This window comes from Balaenoptera acutorostrata, chromosome 1 (assembly GCF_949987535.1).
Source record: "Balaenoptera acutorostrata chromosome 1, mBalAcu1.1, whole genome shotgun sequence".
NCBI lineage: Eukaryota > Metazoa > Chordata > Mammalia > Artiodactyla > Balaenopteridae > Balaenoptera > Balaenoptera acutorostrata.
In genome coordinates this window covers 25,765,473-25,782,040 of record NC_080064.1, presented here as the reverse complement: position 1 = coordinate 25,782,040, position 16,568 = coordinate 25,765,473, and the positions used below count along the sequence as shown (strand labels likewise).

General features: G+C 51.7%; 1 protein-coding gene across 1 annotated transcript; it reads right to left on the bottom strand.

The window, feature by feature from the left end:
- Positions 1–1,184: 1,184 nt before the first annotated feature.
- Positions 1,185–15,048, bottom strand: TXLNA (taxilin alpha). Its single transcript, XM_028163576.2, has 11 exons — positions 14,901–15,048; positions 14,152–14,361; positions 12,966–13,304; positions 11,562–11,653; positions 10,443–10,613; positions 8,480–8,674; positions 6,605–6,724; positions 6,295–6,369; positions 5,691–5,783; positions 5,280–5,375; positions 1,185–4,550 (listed from the first exon to the last, which is right to left on the bottom strand). Exons 2-11 carry the CDS (start codon positions 14,327–14,329, stop codon positions 4,224–4,226), a joined length of 1,686 nt encoding a protein of 561 aa, XP_028019377.2. The 5' UTR covers positions 14,330–14,361; positions 14,901–15,048; the 3' UTR covers positions 1,185–4,223.
- Positions 15,049–16,568: the final 1,520 nt, after the last annotated feature.

Sequence of the window (16,568 nt, the reverse complement as noted above, 5' to 3'; positions counted from 1 at the left end):
TTAGAAACAGCCCATTCTTAAGGACTACGTGCAGTTTGGGTCTTGTCATGGAATGACAAGGAAAGGAATCAAAGGAACCTGGAGGTTCCTGTGTATTCCCTTGGGTGGGCCAGTGCCAAAAGGATGCTATGCATGGCAGACAGCCCCCAGTGGCAGTGATGACAGTGTCCCCTCATCTTTTTTTTTTTTTTTTTTTTTTAATTTGGACAGGCCATGAGAATAATTCCTTTTATTTATTTATTTATTTATTTTTGGCTGTGTTGGGTCTTCGGTTCGTGCGAGGGCTTTCTCTAGTTGCGGCAAGTGGGGGCCACTCTTCATCGCGGTGCGGGGACCGCTCTTCATCACGGTGCGCGGGCCTTTCACTATCGCGGCCCCTCCTTTTGCGGGGCACAGGCTCCAGATGCGCAGGCTCAGTAGTCGTGGCTCACGGGCCCAGCTGCTCCGTGGCATGTGGGATCTTCCCAGACCAGGGCTCGAACCCGTGTCCCCTGCATTAGCAGGCAGATTCTCAACCACTGCGCCACCAGGGAAGCCCCCCTCATCTTAATTTGGGCCCCCATTGGCCTATGCCCAACTCTCTGGTCTCCTTGCTTTTTGCCTTCCTCATGGACTCGACCTATTTCCAATTTAAACAACTTATGCGGTTCCCCGTGTCCCCTGGATCTAGCCTGAATTCCTTAACCTGGCACACAGGCTCGTGGTGATTTGGCCCGTGCCTCATCTCCCACCACCCTCCTGTGCACCTGCATTAAGTCAACCACTTCCTCACTAAATGTCAAACTTCCACTTGCCCTTTGGGTCCTAAGGCCCTTCCAGGATCCAATTCTATCCCCTTGCTGAAGGGAACAGGACCTCTCCCATGCTCCCATAGCACAACCAACCTTTCTGTATCTAAAAGCACCTTTCCCTCTCACTAGCCTGTAAACCCTCAGGGAACAAGGACAATTTTTTGTTTTTGACAGGGAACTTTCGATTGAGAAAAATCATATATATATGATGAGCATCACACCAACTTTGCCAAAGGCTCCACTCAGGCAGCTGAAGTGGATTTGCTAGTGTCCTGAGCCTGCGGTGACTGCTGGAAGGCAGAGCCAGAGACTTTGTAGCAGATGTAGACACATTAGTGTGGCTGGATGGATCCAGAAGCAGCAAATGACCACAAAGGTCAGGAGAGAAAAAAGTTAAGGCAACAGACTCTTTATTTAATGTGGTTTTAAAATACATCAAAATCAAGTCCCTGGCTGTTGTGAATACCAAACGGAGACAAAAAAAGCTGTCAGCACAGCTTCAAACAAATCTGGACAGCCAGGTTGGGCCATAAGGGAAGCAGTTGCAGGGACAGAAGGCAGCACCCTTCCCCCAGGCGGGTGCCTGGATGTCCCTAGGATGACCTCCTCTGTGCTGTGCAAGGTGGGAGGGCTGGAGCAGCAGCTGGAGAAACAACTCAGCAGGCCTCGGCCCTCCCCCACAAACACCAGGGCAGCTCCACTGGCCTTTTGGTCAGCCCTCTGAAGGGCCACCAGGGTGGGGGTGGAGGAGGGGAAATAACCATTTTTACAGACATAACATTCTCTTATAGAAAGTGCCTGAGCGCAGCCCATGGTCCAAAAACCTCACGGAAAACAAAATTTTTTAAAAGTGCTGCTGACACCTCTCAGAATCTGGTGTACGTGAAGCTCTCAGCTGGACAAGACCCTGAGCACAAATTGCTGTCAGCAGAGCCTCACCTGCTGTGGTCCCCTGGAGGAAAAGCTAGCAATCTAAGAAACCAACACAGCTCTTGGTCCTAAAACTGAGGTCATGGGCATGAGACCTGCCCCAGGGAGGAAGGAACTGGTCCTTCACTCATGGATAGGCCACCTCTTCATCTGGCCCAGGACCCTGGCCGGTGTGGGCAGCACCAAGGAACCTGGGCTGACTTTGGAAAGCAGAGCAAGCAAAGCAGCTGTAGTGATCGGTTAAGATTTGGTCAATGGACAGGAAGAAGAATGGGATCCCCAGTTATAGCCTAGCCTGGATGCCTAGAGACAGGCAGCTGGAGGTGAGAGCAGAGGTTCTACCCTGCACAGCTGGGGCCACCTTGCTCACTGTAGATCCTCAGCAGCTAGACTTGGTTTCTGAGGGCTATAATTTCCCACACCACACTGGGCTCCAACAGTCCCCTCCCCACCAACACTATGGGCTTTAAGAGGTAGCTGAAGTGGGGCAGGCAATCATGTGGGTCACTGCAGGCCTTCCTGCTCATTTTGAAGGGGGCAGGCAGAAACTTCCATCTCTTCCCTGTACTTCCTTAGCCCAGCAAACCCCGTATGGGGTTGGCAGCTCTTATGTTCCTCAGCATAGTATCTCAGCCAGGTACGGCAAATAGGTCTCAACACTTATACTGGTTGCTGGGGGAATCTTGAGAAATGAGGATATACCAGGGATTTAGCAGGAAATACTCCAAAGCAGATTAGTGGTACCTACCACGGGGGGAAGAGGGGAAATGCTGTGCCACTCATTTGCCATCTCTGGTCTGAGTCCTAACATAATTCAGGAGTACTTAACACTCTTCATGAACCTAATTATCCGAGGGATTTAAGTTAAGGGCTGAAAAGAGCGGGCTATTTGTGGAAGATGAAGGGACTTATAAGATAATGAATTAACTTCAAGGAAATACAGCAAGAAGCAAAAACTCAACCCTCCGATCCATCTTGGTCTGTGGCTCCCTCAGCTACACTGAAGCTGAGGCCCAGCTGGAGATGGGGTTATAGGACCCCAAACGCAGCATAGCCCTGCTTCCTGACCCAAGACTCATTCTGCTGTTCCAGAACATTGTTCTGTACAAAGACTAATACACTGGCAAGTTTGCCACCAGCAGGACTTTCAGAGTATAGAGTAGCATGTATGAGGGGTGGGAGTGGGGGTAGAGAAAAAAACAGACACAACTATCTGCAGCCATTCTGTGGACTTCTGGGGCTCAGTCAATGGCTGAGTCTCATTCTTATCCATTAGCTGTCAGACAAGAGCTGGGGGCTCCCACACAGGAAGAAGTGGGATGCCAAGGGGGACATATCACAGCTCTTACTACTTGGGCAACAGAATCACGGCAAACCTCAAAAGAATGCACATTGGTGGTGTGGGTGCAGGAAGCAGAAACAGACTCATGAAGCCAAAGGGACAGTTGGACCCGGGGCCCAGCAACTGCTGCATGGAGACAGTGGTGGTGGCATCAGCAGTGGCCTCCCAGGATTGTAAGCTTGTGACAAAGCCATCAGAAGCCCTTTCCTTTCTCTTACTATAAACAAACAATCTGACTTCATCAAGCAGGAAACCTGAGCACCAACATGGCAAAGGTGCCAGGTGGGGTGGTGAGGGGGGTGGGGCACTGGAGGCCAGGGACCCAGGCACCACCACCATAGCACCCCTTCTTCCTCAGAAGATCCTCAAAACACTGTCATGTGCAAAACCAAAACAAAAACAAAGGAAACAGAACAAAACCCAAAAACCTTCAGAAAGAATCCTTTTGGTGATCTCTTGTCAATCATTTGTGCAGGCTAGAGAGGCACCTGTGAATGATAAGGCTACTGCGAAGCATCATTGGCCTGGTCCTGGCACTACCGGAGCGCAGGGGAAGCTGAGGGGCTCCCTACCAGCACATCATCCCGCACAGAACATGCTCCAGGTCCCTTGTCCTAGGCAGGGAAGCAGTCTGATCGCTGGCTCTGAGTGCCTTGTCAATGCTCTGCCTGGCAACCCCTTTTCCAGCTTAAGAGAAGCAAAGGAGTTTCCAGGAGAGCTAGGAGAGCCAGAGCTGCCCAAGTCCCGCTAACAGGAGAACATAGTCATGGCCTGGGCGTGTCACCTGTCATGAGCCCTGAAGGTAGCAGGGAGGGAGGGGCTGAGCCTCAAATTGGGCAGGGAAACGCTCAAATCACTTCTCCTGCCAGCTTACTGTGACGGCAGCCACAGACGACAACTCCGCTTTAAGACTCTTCAGCTCACAGAAGAGCCACTGACTTCATCTGTACACACCCCCACCTCCGATGCAAGCCCGTTTTACACTTACAGATATAAATGTATGAGGCCTTGCACATATGCCATATGTACGTAAAACTGACCCACAAAATCCAAAACTGCAAAGAGTCAGATGCCAGCCAGGTCACAGCACCCTGGGCCTCAGCGGCGGGAGCCTCATGTGGGCCAGGCCTGGCTGGGCTGCTCGCTCCCTTCCCAGCTCCCTAGGCAGTGATGGAGGCGGGTTCCTGGGGCCCCGTTTGGCCTGATGCTTCCATGCTCGGTGCTCCAGGGCAGCAAGGAGCTTCTGTGACCCTTGGGGAGCTAGGTGCTTGGACCCTGGGCCCCTCGCCACCCTGTTCCTTGGAGGTATTGGCAGCCTCTGGCCTTCGCTCAGGGCCGCTGTCAGTGAGGGGAGCCTGGCCTCCAGCACTTAGGTCCTGCACCCTCTTGTTCAGGTCATTGCGCTCTGACTGCAGTGCCCGACACAGCTTCTCCAGCCGCTGTATTTTCACCTGCAGGCCCTCCAGCTCTTTGTCCCGGAGTGTTTTCTAGGGAGAGAAATAGGGCCTTCAGTTCCATGTCATCAACGCCCCACCCAACACTGCCACTTGGTAGAAAACATTCACACTTTAACAACGCTGGGCACCGACCAGAGTAAAAAAGCTGGCCCCTTTCAAGTAAACAGCCCTGGTTTATGCTGAGACTTGGCTGTCGGTTGGGGGCAGTGTGGTGTAGAGAAGGGGCATGGCTTGGAGACAATGGATTCCTCTGTTTATCCACCAGATGGCCTTAGCAAAGTACTTGGCTTTTGAGCCTACTGCCTTATCTGTTAAACTGGACTACTAATGTCACCCTCACAGGTCTCAAGAGAGCTCAGTGAACTGGCACATCTAAACACTCAGCAGGGTCTGGCACACAGCAGCCTCTCCATCAATTAGTTATTTTCTCCTCCTGCATCTCAAGCCACAAAATCAAATTATCTGGGCAGCTCTGCATCTGCATGCAAGCTATGCGCATCACTGGCACCCCTTGTTTTTTCTGCTCCTTTCCTCCTTTCTTCCATCTGCTCTCTTTGCTTCCCCTACAGACCTATCACTAAGCTCACCACCTCCCTTGGGGAGACAGCCGACAGTGCCTTTGGACTTGGATGGACGTGTACGTGAATCCCAGCTCCACCTCATGGCAGCTGCATCACTTCTCAGTAGAACGTACAGGAGAGGGCCCAGTACTCAACAGCCGCACACCCCCACCCCAGATGCAGGTCACACTCAGCGCACCTCCTCGGCCATCTCAAGCAAGGCCTTGTTGCTGCTCTCCCACCGGGACCGGTACATGGTGGTTTCTTTTTCCAGCTTCTTGATCTTCTTAGTCATCTGGGTTATGTGACACATAAAAGGAAATGGTCAGGGGGCCAGGCTGTCTGTGCATCTGTGTCTCCAAAGTGGGGAACGATCCCAAGGGGGCAAGGTATTACTGGGCGCGGTCAGTGCCTTCTGTGCCACCCCAGGGTGTCTCCAGTTAAATACAGCCCACCCAGACCCTACTTATGGTCTCAATCATACTATTACTGTAAACAGCACCCCGTGAAGCACTCCAGGGAGGGGGCTTCCTGAAGGCAGGCCCAGTGTTCAACTCTGAATGAAGCTGCTTATGCCCCTGCAGCCACACCCAGTCTGGACCACTGTTACCTTTTCCATCTCCTGTTTGAATGTGGTGAACACCTCACTGCTTTTGGAAAGAGTGTTCTGGAACTCTTCAAACTTCTCTGTGTACAGGGCAAGCTGGGTGAGAAAGAAGCCCACAAGTAAGACTGGGTTTCTCTGGCGGGCACTTCTGGTCAACACACTCACACTCACCCTTGGCCCTTTGACCCAACTCTGCTGAGATACCAGTTTTCTTTAAAACAAAACAAAAACCATATATTTGGAAGGATATAATCTAAAATGTTAAGACTAAAAAGTAGGATATGGGGGTGACTTGTATTTTCTTTTACGTTTGTTTTCAAACTTTTCTTCCAGAATGAAGTCTAACTTATGTAATTGAAATCACCCATTCCGTCCCCACCTCCTCAAAAGCATCACAACAATTCTGACTAGGAGCTGAGTACTTCGAGCTCACCTAGCCACCTGGTCACCACCACACAGGTGCTGGGCGGGTCCAGAGACAACAAAGGCTTAGGAAGGTCACACAGGAGTCAAGGTGGTCCTAGAATGAGGGTTCCATTTCCCTCCCCACAGGATGGGGCTCAGCGTGGGGACCACGAAGGCATAGGGGGAGGCTACACAGTCTCACCTGCTGTTTCAGGTGGGTCTCCTGCTGCTTCATCAGCTCGCACATCCTCTGGGACTCCACAGCCTCTTTGAGGAGCTAGTTCCGAGACAGGACCCCAGATCCCATCAGAAGCCCCCAGAGGCTACATCTGGATTTTCTTCGCCACACGCACCATAACCCATCGAGGCTTCCTGCTCTCAGACTGGTGTCTGAGGAAGCAGTGCCCTGGTCTGACCAGACCGCAACCTCTCCCGTACAAACTTGATTATAAGCTGAGCCAGAACCCAACCTGCCTCCTCCCAGCCCCCCACCCCTGGGGCCTGAGCCTCACAAAATCCTTCTCCCGCTGGTGCCTCTCCTCTGCCTCCTTCAGCATCTCCTGGGCCTGCTGGAGCTTGGCGTCCACCAGCTGCTGCTGTAGGTCCTTGTGTTTGAAGACTTTGTCAATGTGCTGCAGGAAAGCATCATGGGAGGGGTCCATCTGTCAGGAGCTCCCTTTCTCAGGGAGGCCCAGTGGCTGCAGGGATGCCCCATGTGCAGAGACCAGGGCACTGCCAGCCTGCCACCTCAGTCTGACATGCTGGACTCCCACGTGTCCCATAGGATGTGGGCCCCAAGGCCCTGGAAGGTCTACTGCCCAACCTCACCTTGTGTCTTTCCCATTGAGTCAGTCCAGAGTGAGCACAGGGGTTTAAGGATGAGATCAGCTCCCAGGAAGCCAAGTAATAAATACACTCAAATCTCTAGCCTTAAGAAAGATTATGTACTCCATTGGACTGAGAACCCTTACTTCTGGAGCCCAACTCCCTTGTAAATGAGAAGAAAGGGCAAACACGACATCTCTACCAACGTAACAGCTTAGTTCAGTTGGCAGAAATCTGCTGTATCTGTAGGTGAAGATTAGATGTGTGGATCCCAAGGAATGGCTGTCCTGACTGCTGGAGGAGCCCCGGGAACTGAGACCAGGTGACAAAACAGTGACGGAGAGAAGGTGATGAACGTGAGTGCTACTTCAAAGGTCAAAGCAATTGAAAACAGGGAGGTGGAGAATGGGATGTATTTTTTGGATGGGGGAAGAGAAGGTGGCTTCGAGACACGTCTAGTTTGAGACACGATGAATTTCAGTCACCTGTGATCTACGGTCAGGAGGCTTGTGGGGCAGGATGGGAGTGCCTGAATCTGACTGGGGATGGGGTGCACCTCCAGTCCCACAGGGAGAACCAGGGGGAAAGGAGAGGGAAGAGGAAGAGGGGCCTCAGCTTCTTGAAGTAGGTGCCTCACTCTGGTGGCTCAGGAAGCCTCCATGTCTCTCAGCGCTGAGGGACAAGAACCAAACCAACTCCTCTCAAACCAGCCTTCATCCCAGAGGATGAAGCACAGCAGAAGAGGTGGGTTGGGGAAGGCCCCTCCAGGCCCTGCACACAGGATCACTACACTGGACGGTGAGCCCAAGAGGGCAGCGTCTTGCCCATCCCACCCACCACCACACCCCAGGGTCTAGGAAGGGGCCTGGTCCAGCCCTGTAAGGTAGCTGCCAATCTCCCTGTTCACAACAAAGAAATAGAAGCCCAGAACACCAAGTGACTGGCGTGTGGGGACCCAAAGAGAGGGATCTGAGCGCCTGGGGCAGCAACCAACACCAGCCAAGGGAGTGATATCCTGCCCTTTCAGGTGGCAGGGGCAGCAGAGCAGCAAGTAACCAGAGGACACAGCCCCTAGAGTCGATCACTGAACACAGTTCCAGCTCCTCAAATTCTAAAATACTCTGAAAACTGAAATTGCCCTAAGCAAGCAGATAAACTTGTAAGGCTAATAAGCATTGTAAGGTTAATTATAAACCTAGGCGAGAATACTCAGTTTAATTGCATAAGCATTAACGTGTCTGATTTGGGGGTGCTGCCACAAGGCCCTGCTGGGGGCGCTACGTAATACCCAGTCCATGAACATAACTCTAGTCTAAAACGTGGACGGTTCTAATTCCAAAAGACACCTGGCCCTACCGTTTAGGACGAGGCGCTGTGGACCCATGATTGTGTGGCCACAGGCGAGTCTCTTCTCAACACCTCAGCCCTCATCTACATGAGGATGTACAACATCACTCCCCTCCCGAGGAAAGGAGGGAGAATGGGTGAAGGGATGAAGCCTAGAAAACGCTGCCTGGCACTGGCACCCACCCAGAACCCACAGTCCCCTGGCGACCCCTCACCTCCTCCCGTAGCTCGTACTGCTCAATCAGCTTCTTGAGCCTCTCAGCCAGCTCCACATTCTCCTGGCGCAGCTTGGAATTGCGCTCATTGTGCTGTTCCATCTGCAGCTGGATGTCATTCAGAGTCACCTGGAAGTGCGAGGTCACCTCCTTGCGTTTCTCCTCCTCCTCCCGGGCCCGCTGCACGCCTTCTTCCTGGGCAGAGAAGTCAGCCCCAGCTCCATCATCCACTGTCCCCTGGCCAGACTCACAAGGCTCCCCCACCAGTTCAGGGATGTTCTCTCCCAGAAGCCCTCCCTGCTCTCCAAGTGAGGAGTAGCCAGGATCCAAGATGTCATGCAATGGGGGTTCCTAATGGACCCCTCTGTATATCAGGTGACATCGAGCCAGAGACTCCCTAGAAAAATGCAGGCATACATGTAAGTGCCTTTCTAAAGAAATCAGGATTTCCTGAGGCCTACTCTTCCAGGCCTCAGAATAGGATTTGGAAGACCTATTAGTCTCAGTTTAATGTGCTTCTATCTCTGACCCACACCCCCTCCCCTGACCAAGTAGTTAAAATTCAGTAATTCCCACGGTTGGCAGGGTTGCGCAGAATTAGGCACTCAGACACTGTTGGTGGGAAGGCGATCTGGCAACATCTATTAAAATTTGCATATTCTTCGACCCAGACATTTCACTTCTAAGATTTATCCTATGGATAAATTCCATGTAATTAGCCAGGGATATATATAACAAGAATTTTCGGGCTTCCCTGGTGGCACAGTGGTTAAGAATCCGCCTGCCAATGCAGGGGACACGGGTTCGAGCCCTGGTCCGGGAAGATCCCACATGCCACAGAGCAACTAAGCCCGTGCGCCACAACTACTGAGCCTGCGCTCTAGAGCCCGTGAGCCACAACTACTGAGCCCACGTGCCACAACTAATGAAGCCTGCGTGCCTAGAGCCCGGGCTCCACAGCAAGAGAAGCCACCGCAATGAGAGGCCTGTGCACCGCAAGGAAGAGTAGCCCCCGCTCGCTGCAACTAGAGAAAGCCCGCACACAGCAACGAAGACCCAACACAGCCAAAAATAAATAAATAAATAAATTTAAAAAAAAAAAAAAAAGAATTTTCACTGTAGCTCTATACATGTAACAGTGAAAAATTGGAAACGACACAAAACACATTAACTAGGGTACTGATCAGATGCAATATATCCATACAATGACGCTGTTAAAAAGAATAAGATAGGCTTATATAAACTGACAGAGAAAGATAAGGCATTGTGTAAAGTGAGAAAATGGAATAGGCTATGAAACAATACATGTATAATAATTTCATTAAAAAAACTTTATGTAAGCTTTTATATGTAGACAGGAAAGTTAGAAGGCTGCACTTAAACTTACATATAAGTAGGTTTACTTCCCATTAGTTTCTGCTGTGACCGGGGTAAGGAGGGTGGGCAACAATTACCTTTGATTTGTTAGACTTGTGTCACCTCTGTATCTCTTACATCACATTTATATTAAATTTATAATGTTTTAAAAAATAAAATACAATTGAGCAAAACAAGTTGCAAAATATCTTATATTTACTGATGCAAATTTTTAAAGAAATATAAAGGATATGTATACAAAAGCTATCTGGAGATCACAGTAATGACCAGGCCTTAACCAGACTGACCCCACCCTAGGAGAAGCAGAGGTCGGAGAAAGGCCCCGGCACTCCTGACTGATGGGCCCCCGCCCTCCAGCTGCTCACCTGGGACTGCTATGGGATGGAGAAACCTGAAGCCTTGCATCCAGGTTCCTTCAGCACCTTAGCCTTTACCTCATCTAATACAAGTGCATGTCAAGTGGTTACAAGTAGCTCTCTAAAGTACAGCATCATTGGGGAAGTCTCTTTCTATGCTGAAAGCCTGTGCTGCTTTTAGGGGGAAAGCCACCAAAGACAAGTGAGGTCAGGGAAAGCGGCTGGCCCACCTTGAGGGAGCGGTTGTGGCGCTGCAGCTCTCGGCACAGGCTCTCGAGCTTGCTGCGGGCCAGGACAGCCTTGCTGTGCTCGCCACGCAGGTGGTCCTTCTCCTGCACCAGTTGGCTCTGCTTCTTCTGCAGGAGCTTCATCTGCTTCTGGGAGTTCCGGTGCTCCTCCAGCTGGGGATGGGGATGGGGATGGCAGGTAAGAGCGCCGTGGGGACCCAGGGTCTCCTGAGCTGACCTGACTCTAGCCACCACAGCTCAGGCTGGACACTATGAGGGTGCTTCACACACTGTCCCCAATAACCCCAAGGGCCCCAGCTCAAGGATATAGAAATGGACGCTAAGGGCAAGCAGAGGTGCACAGCCAGCAGATGCCAGTTTCTCTCTGAGCTTTGACTCCAGATTCAAAGCTCGCTAGACTCTCAGACCATGACATTCCCCGAACTCTCGGGACACCCATGCCCTCAGATGAGCGCACCTGCTACCCCCCTCCTTATACTCAGCAACAGACCCTCGTTCACCATTTCTCTCAACATGATTCCTAGAATCAAGCTGGCCTTTTCATTATCGACAGATAATCCTTCTGGCTCCCTGGCCTCACAGACCCTCACCTCTTCCTCGGACCCTGTCCTCTCCCAGCTCAGGTCCCCTCCCATGAGCCTATTCAGCACTGTACAGGAGAAATACAATGCGACTCAGAGTAATTAAAAATGTGCTGGGCCTCCCTGGTGGCGCAGTGGTTAAGAATCCGCCTGCCAATGCAGGGGAGACGGGTTCAAGCCCTGGTCCGGGAAGATCCCACATGCCACGGAGCAACTAAGCCCGTGTGCCAAAACTACTGAGCCTGCGAGCCACAACTACTGAGCCCGTGTGCCACAACTACTGAAGCCCGCACACCTACAGCCCAAGCTCCGCAACAAGAGAAGCCACTGCAATGAGAAGCCTGCGCACCGCAATGAAGAGTAGCCCTCGCTCGCCGCAACTACAGAAAGCCGCACGCAGCAACAAAGACCCAATGCAGCCAAAAATAAATAATAAATAAATAAATAAATAAATTTATAAAAAAAAAATGTGCTGACCTCCCAGGGCAGGGAGGGTACGAGGAGAAGGGGGAGAACTGACCAGCTCAGCATACTTCTTGCACAGAGCCGCGAGCTTCTCCTCTGGGGTACTCAGTGTGTTCAACGTCTGCATCAGTAACGTGATCTCCTTTCCTGCAAAGCACAGGGAGCAAAGGCATGTACCCCCTTCTCTGGGGGCCCCCCTTCAGGTCTGGGCCCACTCTTCTGCCTTGAGGTAGCCCTCCCCTGTTCTCCAGTACCCATCACAGAGGACATGCTCAATAAATACTAATTAAACGAATGACTGAGTCTCTGTCAAATCCCCGTGGTGAGCACCACGAGTGGGAGAAAGAAAACTGCCTACTCTACCTACAGGTGAAAGAAAGGTGTCCCACCTGCGAAGTCAGTGCTGTTTCAATGCAAGGAAGGCCCTTCTGAAAGAGGAAGGATGCAAAAGAAACAGGTCTCCTTAAGAACACTGCACTCCAGTCAACAGAGGCAGCCAAGAGTGCACTTTAAAATGACTATCCTCCCCAATTAATAAATATACCTTTCAATATTTGATCCTAAGATTAAAATAACTAAAAAAAAAACCCTTTAAATTAGGACAACAGGTAGAGGGTGGGAGAGTAGCGACTAAGACGTGGGGATGATACCACCTTTGATTCTCTGACACACACTAACCCTCCATCCCCACCCAAGTGACTCCCCCATGCCTGTGCCTGAGTCAAAGAGAGGGCCACCATACATAGCACTGTGCCAGGCTCCTGAAGTGTCAACCCCGGGAGGCTCTAAGAGATCAATGCAGAGAATGCAAATCATGGGCACACAGGCCAAATCCAACCCACAGATGGGTTCTGTTTGGCTCCTATCGTATTAGTTGCCAACTATTAAAATCTAGAGATTTCACATAGTAACTCTAGATTTCTGGCTAAAAAAAAAAAAAAAAAAAAGGCAGCTACAGTTCTTACATGCTGTCAACTCACCGGGACCAGATGGCAGTCAAGCTTTTGGATAAAGGAGGCATTCTCTTGGTCTCATGGGGCCCTCTGGCTAGCTTGGCTTATTTGAATTTTCAACCCCGGTCTAGTCCAATTCTCTTACTGTGCAGAGGAGTGAAAACTAAGGACCAGAGAGGAGAAAGGTCTTGCCCAAGGTCACACAGCAAGTTAGAAACGGTGCTGGCCGGCACAGGACTGCCTACTCAAGACTCCTGCTTCCCATCTCTCAAAGAGAGCAGGCTGGACTTCGGTTCCTGCTTGCTCCCAAGGCCAGAAACCCTTGTGTGGTGAACAACCTGTACACCTCTGTCTATGGCACCACTGTCCGGCTTTGATTAAACGACGTAGTTCGACAGTTCTGGAAGTAGGGTTTCCTCTGAATCCTGGCAGAGCAGGCTAGCCCAGGATGTCAGGTCCAAACTCCCTCCCCTCACCAGCCTCACAAGTAGCTGCCCTCTGCTCACCCAGACCCTTGGCTTTCTTCTTCTCCTGTGGCCTTCGGTGGTCTCGGTCTACGACCTCGTCACTTGCCCGGCTCTCGTCTGTGCCCGGCTCCCCCTTGGAAGTCTCTTTCTCACCATTGACTACTGGGGTCTCTGGCTCGGGCTCCCCATTCCTCGAGGCGTAGGTCCGGGACTTCTCTGCATCTTCGGGTTCAGCAGGCTCACCCTGTGCCCCATCCTCGCCTGGGCCCCCCTGATTGTTGTCAACACAGTATGTACTGAGGATGTCTTCCAACTGGCGGCTCAGCTCCTCAGAGACATCCCGGAGGGTCCCAGACTGAGCAGTTTTGGCTTGTGCTCCTTCAGCAGGAGAGGGTGAGGGGCAGAGAGAGAAATAAGATGTTATGCCACTGGTTGGGAGTTTTCAGGCCCAAACGTACTGGTTTGGGTTGTCTAACTTCTCTAAGCCTCAGTTTCTTTCCCTGTAAAACGATGTAACTATTTCTCACTACTGCCCAACCACGCTTGTTGTGAGTATAAAAGAAATCAAGTAAGTAGACCATCCAACACACAGGGGAGGCACCATGTAGCAGGAACTCTACATCCAGTCCATCCCCTCCTCCTCCCAGCCAATGTCACCTCTTGCCATTAAAAAAGTTTCAGGGAATTCCCTGGCGGTCCAGTGGTTAGGACTCCATGCTTCCATTGCAGGAGGCATGAGTTCCTGGTTGGGGAACTAGGATCCCGCAAGCTGCTGGTGCCGCCAAAAAAAAAAAAGTTCCAGAGGAGACACTGCTTTGGGAAAGCAAGCGTTCTCCTTACTTGCTGCAAGTAATAAATTCTTCCTTCTCTGGTGGGGGGAAAAAAACGTCCCAGAAATGCCTCAAATATAAACAGCAGTTACCCACTGGTGAACGACGTGTTTGTAACATGGATTTGCTGGTTGGGTGTCTCATTTGACTGCCAACCTGACTTGATCCTGTCAGAGCCTTCTCTCAAGAGAGTTCTGTCCCTGTGCTTAGAGTGGGAGCCTCTATCAACTCCCCAGCAGCCGGTGGGGACTGCACAGACTCAGCGCTGTCCTCCTCTCATTCTACATTTCCTCCTTGCTGGGTAAACAGTGGCCTTGGCCTCTAACTCCAGAAGCTGGACCGGCGCACCACAAACTCCTCCCCCTGCCCGCTGGAAAAGCAGAGCTGGCACACACCCTCAGCCTTCCCTGGAGCCTGGATGGTGGAACCTTCAGCTTCTGTTGCAGGAGCCGACTGGCTGGGCCGCCCCTGGGCTCCCTCGGGTCCAGCTTCCGGTTGCCCCGGGGTGTTTTTTGGGTTGGAAGTGCTGCCTGATTGCTTGGCAGACCCATTCTTTTTGTCTTGGTTCTTCATTGTGGTTTGCAATGTTAGGTTAGGAGCAGATCCTATAGAAACAAACACACTTGCTATTTTCCAGACTTTAAAATTCTTCGCAGCCTGGATCAGAAATCCCAACACCGGGCGCGCAAAGCTTCTTGAAACAAACCGGCCGGCCTTCCCCGGAGGGAGCCAGCGGTTCTCCCAGTTTCTGGTCGGTCACGGGCGCCTGGTGCGCCCAGGAGGGAAGGAGGAGAGGCCTCCTTTTTCCTGAAGCCACTTCCCGGCACAACACGACCCCCTCACCACAGGCCGCGCGCGGGATAGGTTCAGGGCCCGGGACTGACGTGGCGGGACGCTGGATTCCCGGTCCCTCCCCGCCCCCCATGCCCCACGTGCCGCTCCCCCCCCCACCCCGCGCGCAGCCTCCCACGCCTCGCGCGCCCTCCAGCCGCGCGCGCACCGCCCGCGCATGCGCACAGGCCTCAGCCCTGCCCCCCGGCCCGAACCCTAACACGGAATCCGCGCGATTCCTCGCACCGGCCAGAAGCGTCTGGGACCACAGACCCTCTGCTCGCTTCGTACCCCTAGCCGACGCAGTACGCACCTCACCGCCGACGCCCCAACGGCTTCGCCCGCTCTGCCCTCGTACCGGAAACCTTGGATAACTGCTGCCGGCAGAGCCTCCTGCTAGCGCCGCAGCCAATCAATAGCCGGCGCTCGCGCGGGGCTTGCTGGGAAAGATGAAGCGAAGGCGGCCTCCGAGGCGGGTGAGTTGGGAAGGCAGGGGAGGGAAAGGACTACGCTTCCCTCCATGCACCGGGGCTGACCCCAACTCCCAAGATGCAGTAGGGTTTTTAGTCCTCGGAGCCGCAGACCTAGGAGGTCCGAAAGGAGCCAGTCATTCTGCACAAATACTCACGTCAGCCTCGTTTCTGACTCGAAGGAGCTATGATTCAGCTCCCAGAGCCTTGCGCCTGGCTGCTTTTTCCGGTACGCCTCCACCACCCCTTCCCTCCTGCTGTGAACATCTATGACTATCTAGGAACCCTGAGGACGAGGGAGAGAATACACTGGGCTGGACATCAGACCTGTATTCCAGTCCCAACTTCATCACTAATTTGCTATGTGACGGCCTTCTTTTCCCTCCCAGGGCTTCAATTTCCGTATGCAAATAGAAGGTTTTAATAGTAGTTCCTTGAACACTAGCTTTCCCGGTATCCTCGTAAATACTGTACTATTTGTTATTCCCAATTTACAGCTGTGGACTGTAAGACAAAGGTTAGGTAACTTGTCCAAGGTCACATCGCTGTTGACTGATTAGAGCAGATTCAAAGCTAGGAAGTCTGGCACCCATCTTAACTACTGGACTACCCTGTCTCTTACTCAGAAGAAACAACCACCACCGTAGGCTTTCCTTGAGGATGAATCAAAATAACTTGGGAAAGTATTTTTCCATCTTCATTACCAGCTTGAGCCCCTCTTTGGAAGGTGCTGAGGGGGCCCTGCAAGGGGGACTAAGGCCTCAACAGATTCCTGAGCCTTTTCTGACTGGCCCACCCTCTACAAAGTCCCAATTGCACTGGGGCTAAAGGGGAAAAAAAGCCAAGCTTTTCTCCAGATGTAAGATCACAATTCTTTATCTATTTGTCTATAGATAATGGAATAAAACCCAGCAACCCATGTGCCCGGAATTTAATGCCTAAATGGTTTGTTTGGCTTCTGTTTCCAGCCAATCCTGCCCAACCCCTCTGCCTTTTTTGTTACATCTCTACTTTTACTATCTCCAGGACTTCCCAGGTGTTTGCAGGTGCTTTTCTACCTTCCAAAATTCCTTTCTTGGTAAAACAATCTTTTGAGGCCCACTGAGCTCAAAGTTCACTTCAGAACCTTTTCAGTACTCTGCAGTCTGTCCTAGCTCCCTGGGTCTAGACAGAGTTCTATTACAGCATTAGCGATGAGGTGTTGAAATTATTACAACTCACTGAACGTTCAAGAACTGTTGGCTAAATACTCTAGTCCTAAAGCCTAGCAACAGTCTGGGGGCTGAGAAGGCAGAGAATGTTTTAAATTGTTGTGCAAATTGGGCATCGTTTTAGGGTTCGTAAGATGTTAAATATTTCCCCTAGTTGAAGAGACTTCAGCGCAGTGCTCTTTCCCGCCACTTAGGCAGTGTCTACCAGGTGACACTGAGAGGCAATATTGGTGTTAACAGTATAAAGGTGGAACTCAAGCTCAGAAAGCATTGGAATTTAAGTCTCTCAAAACCAAGGCC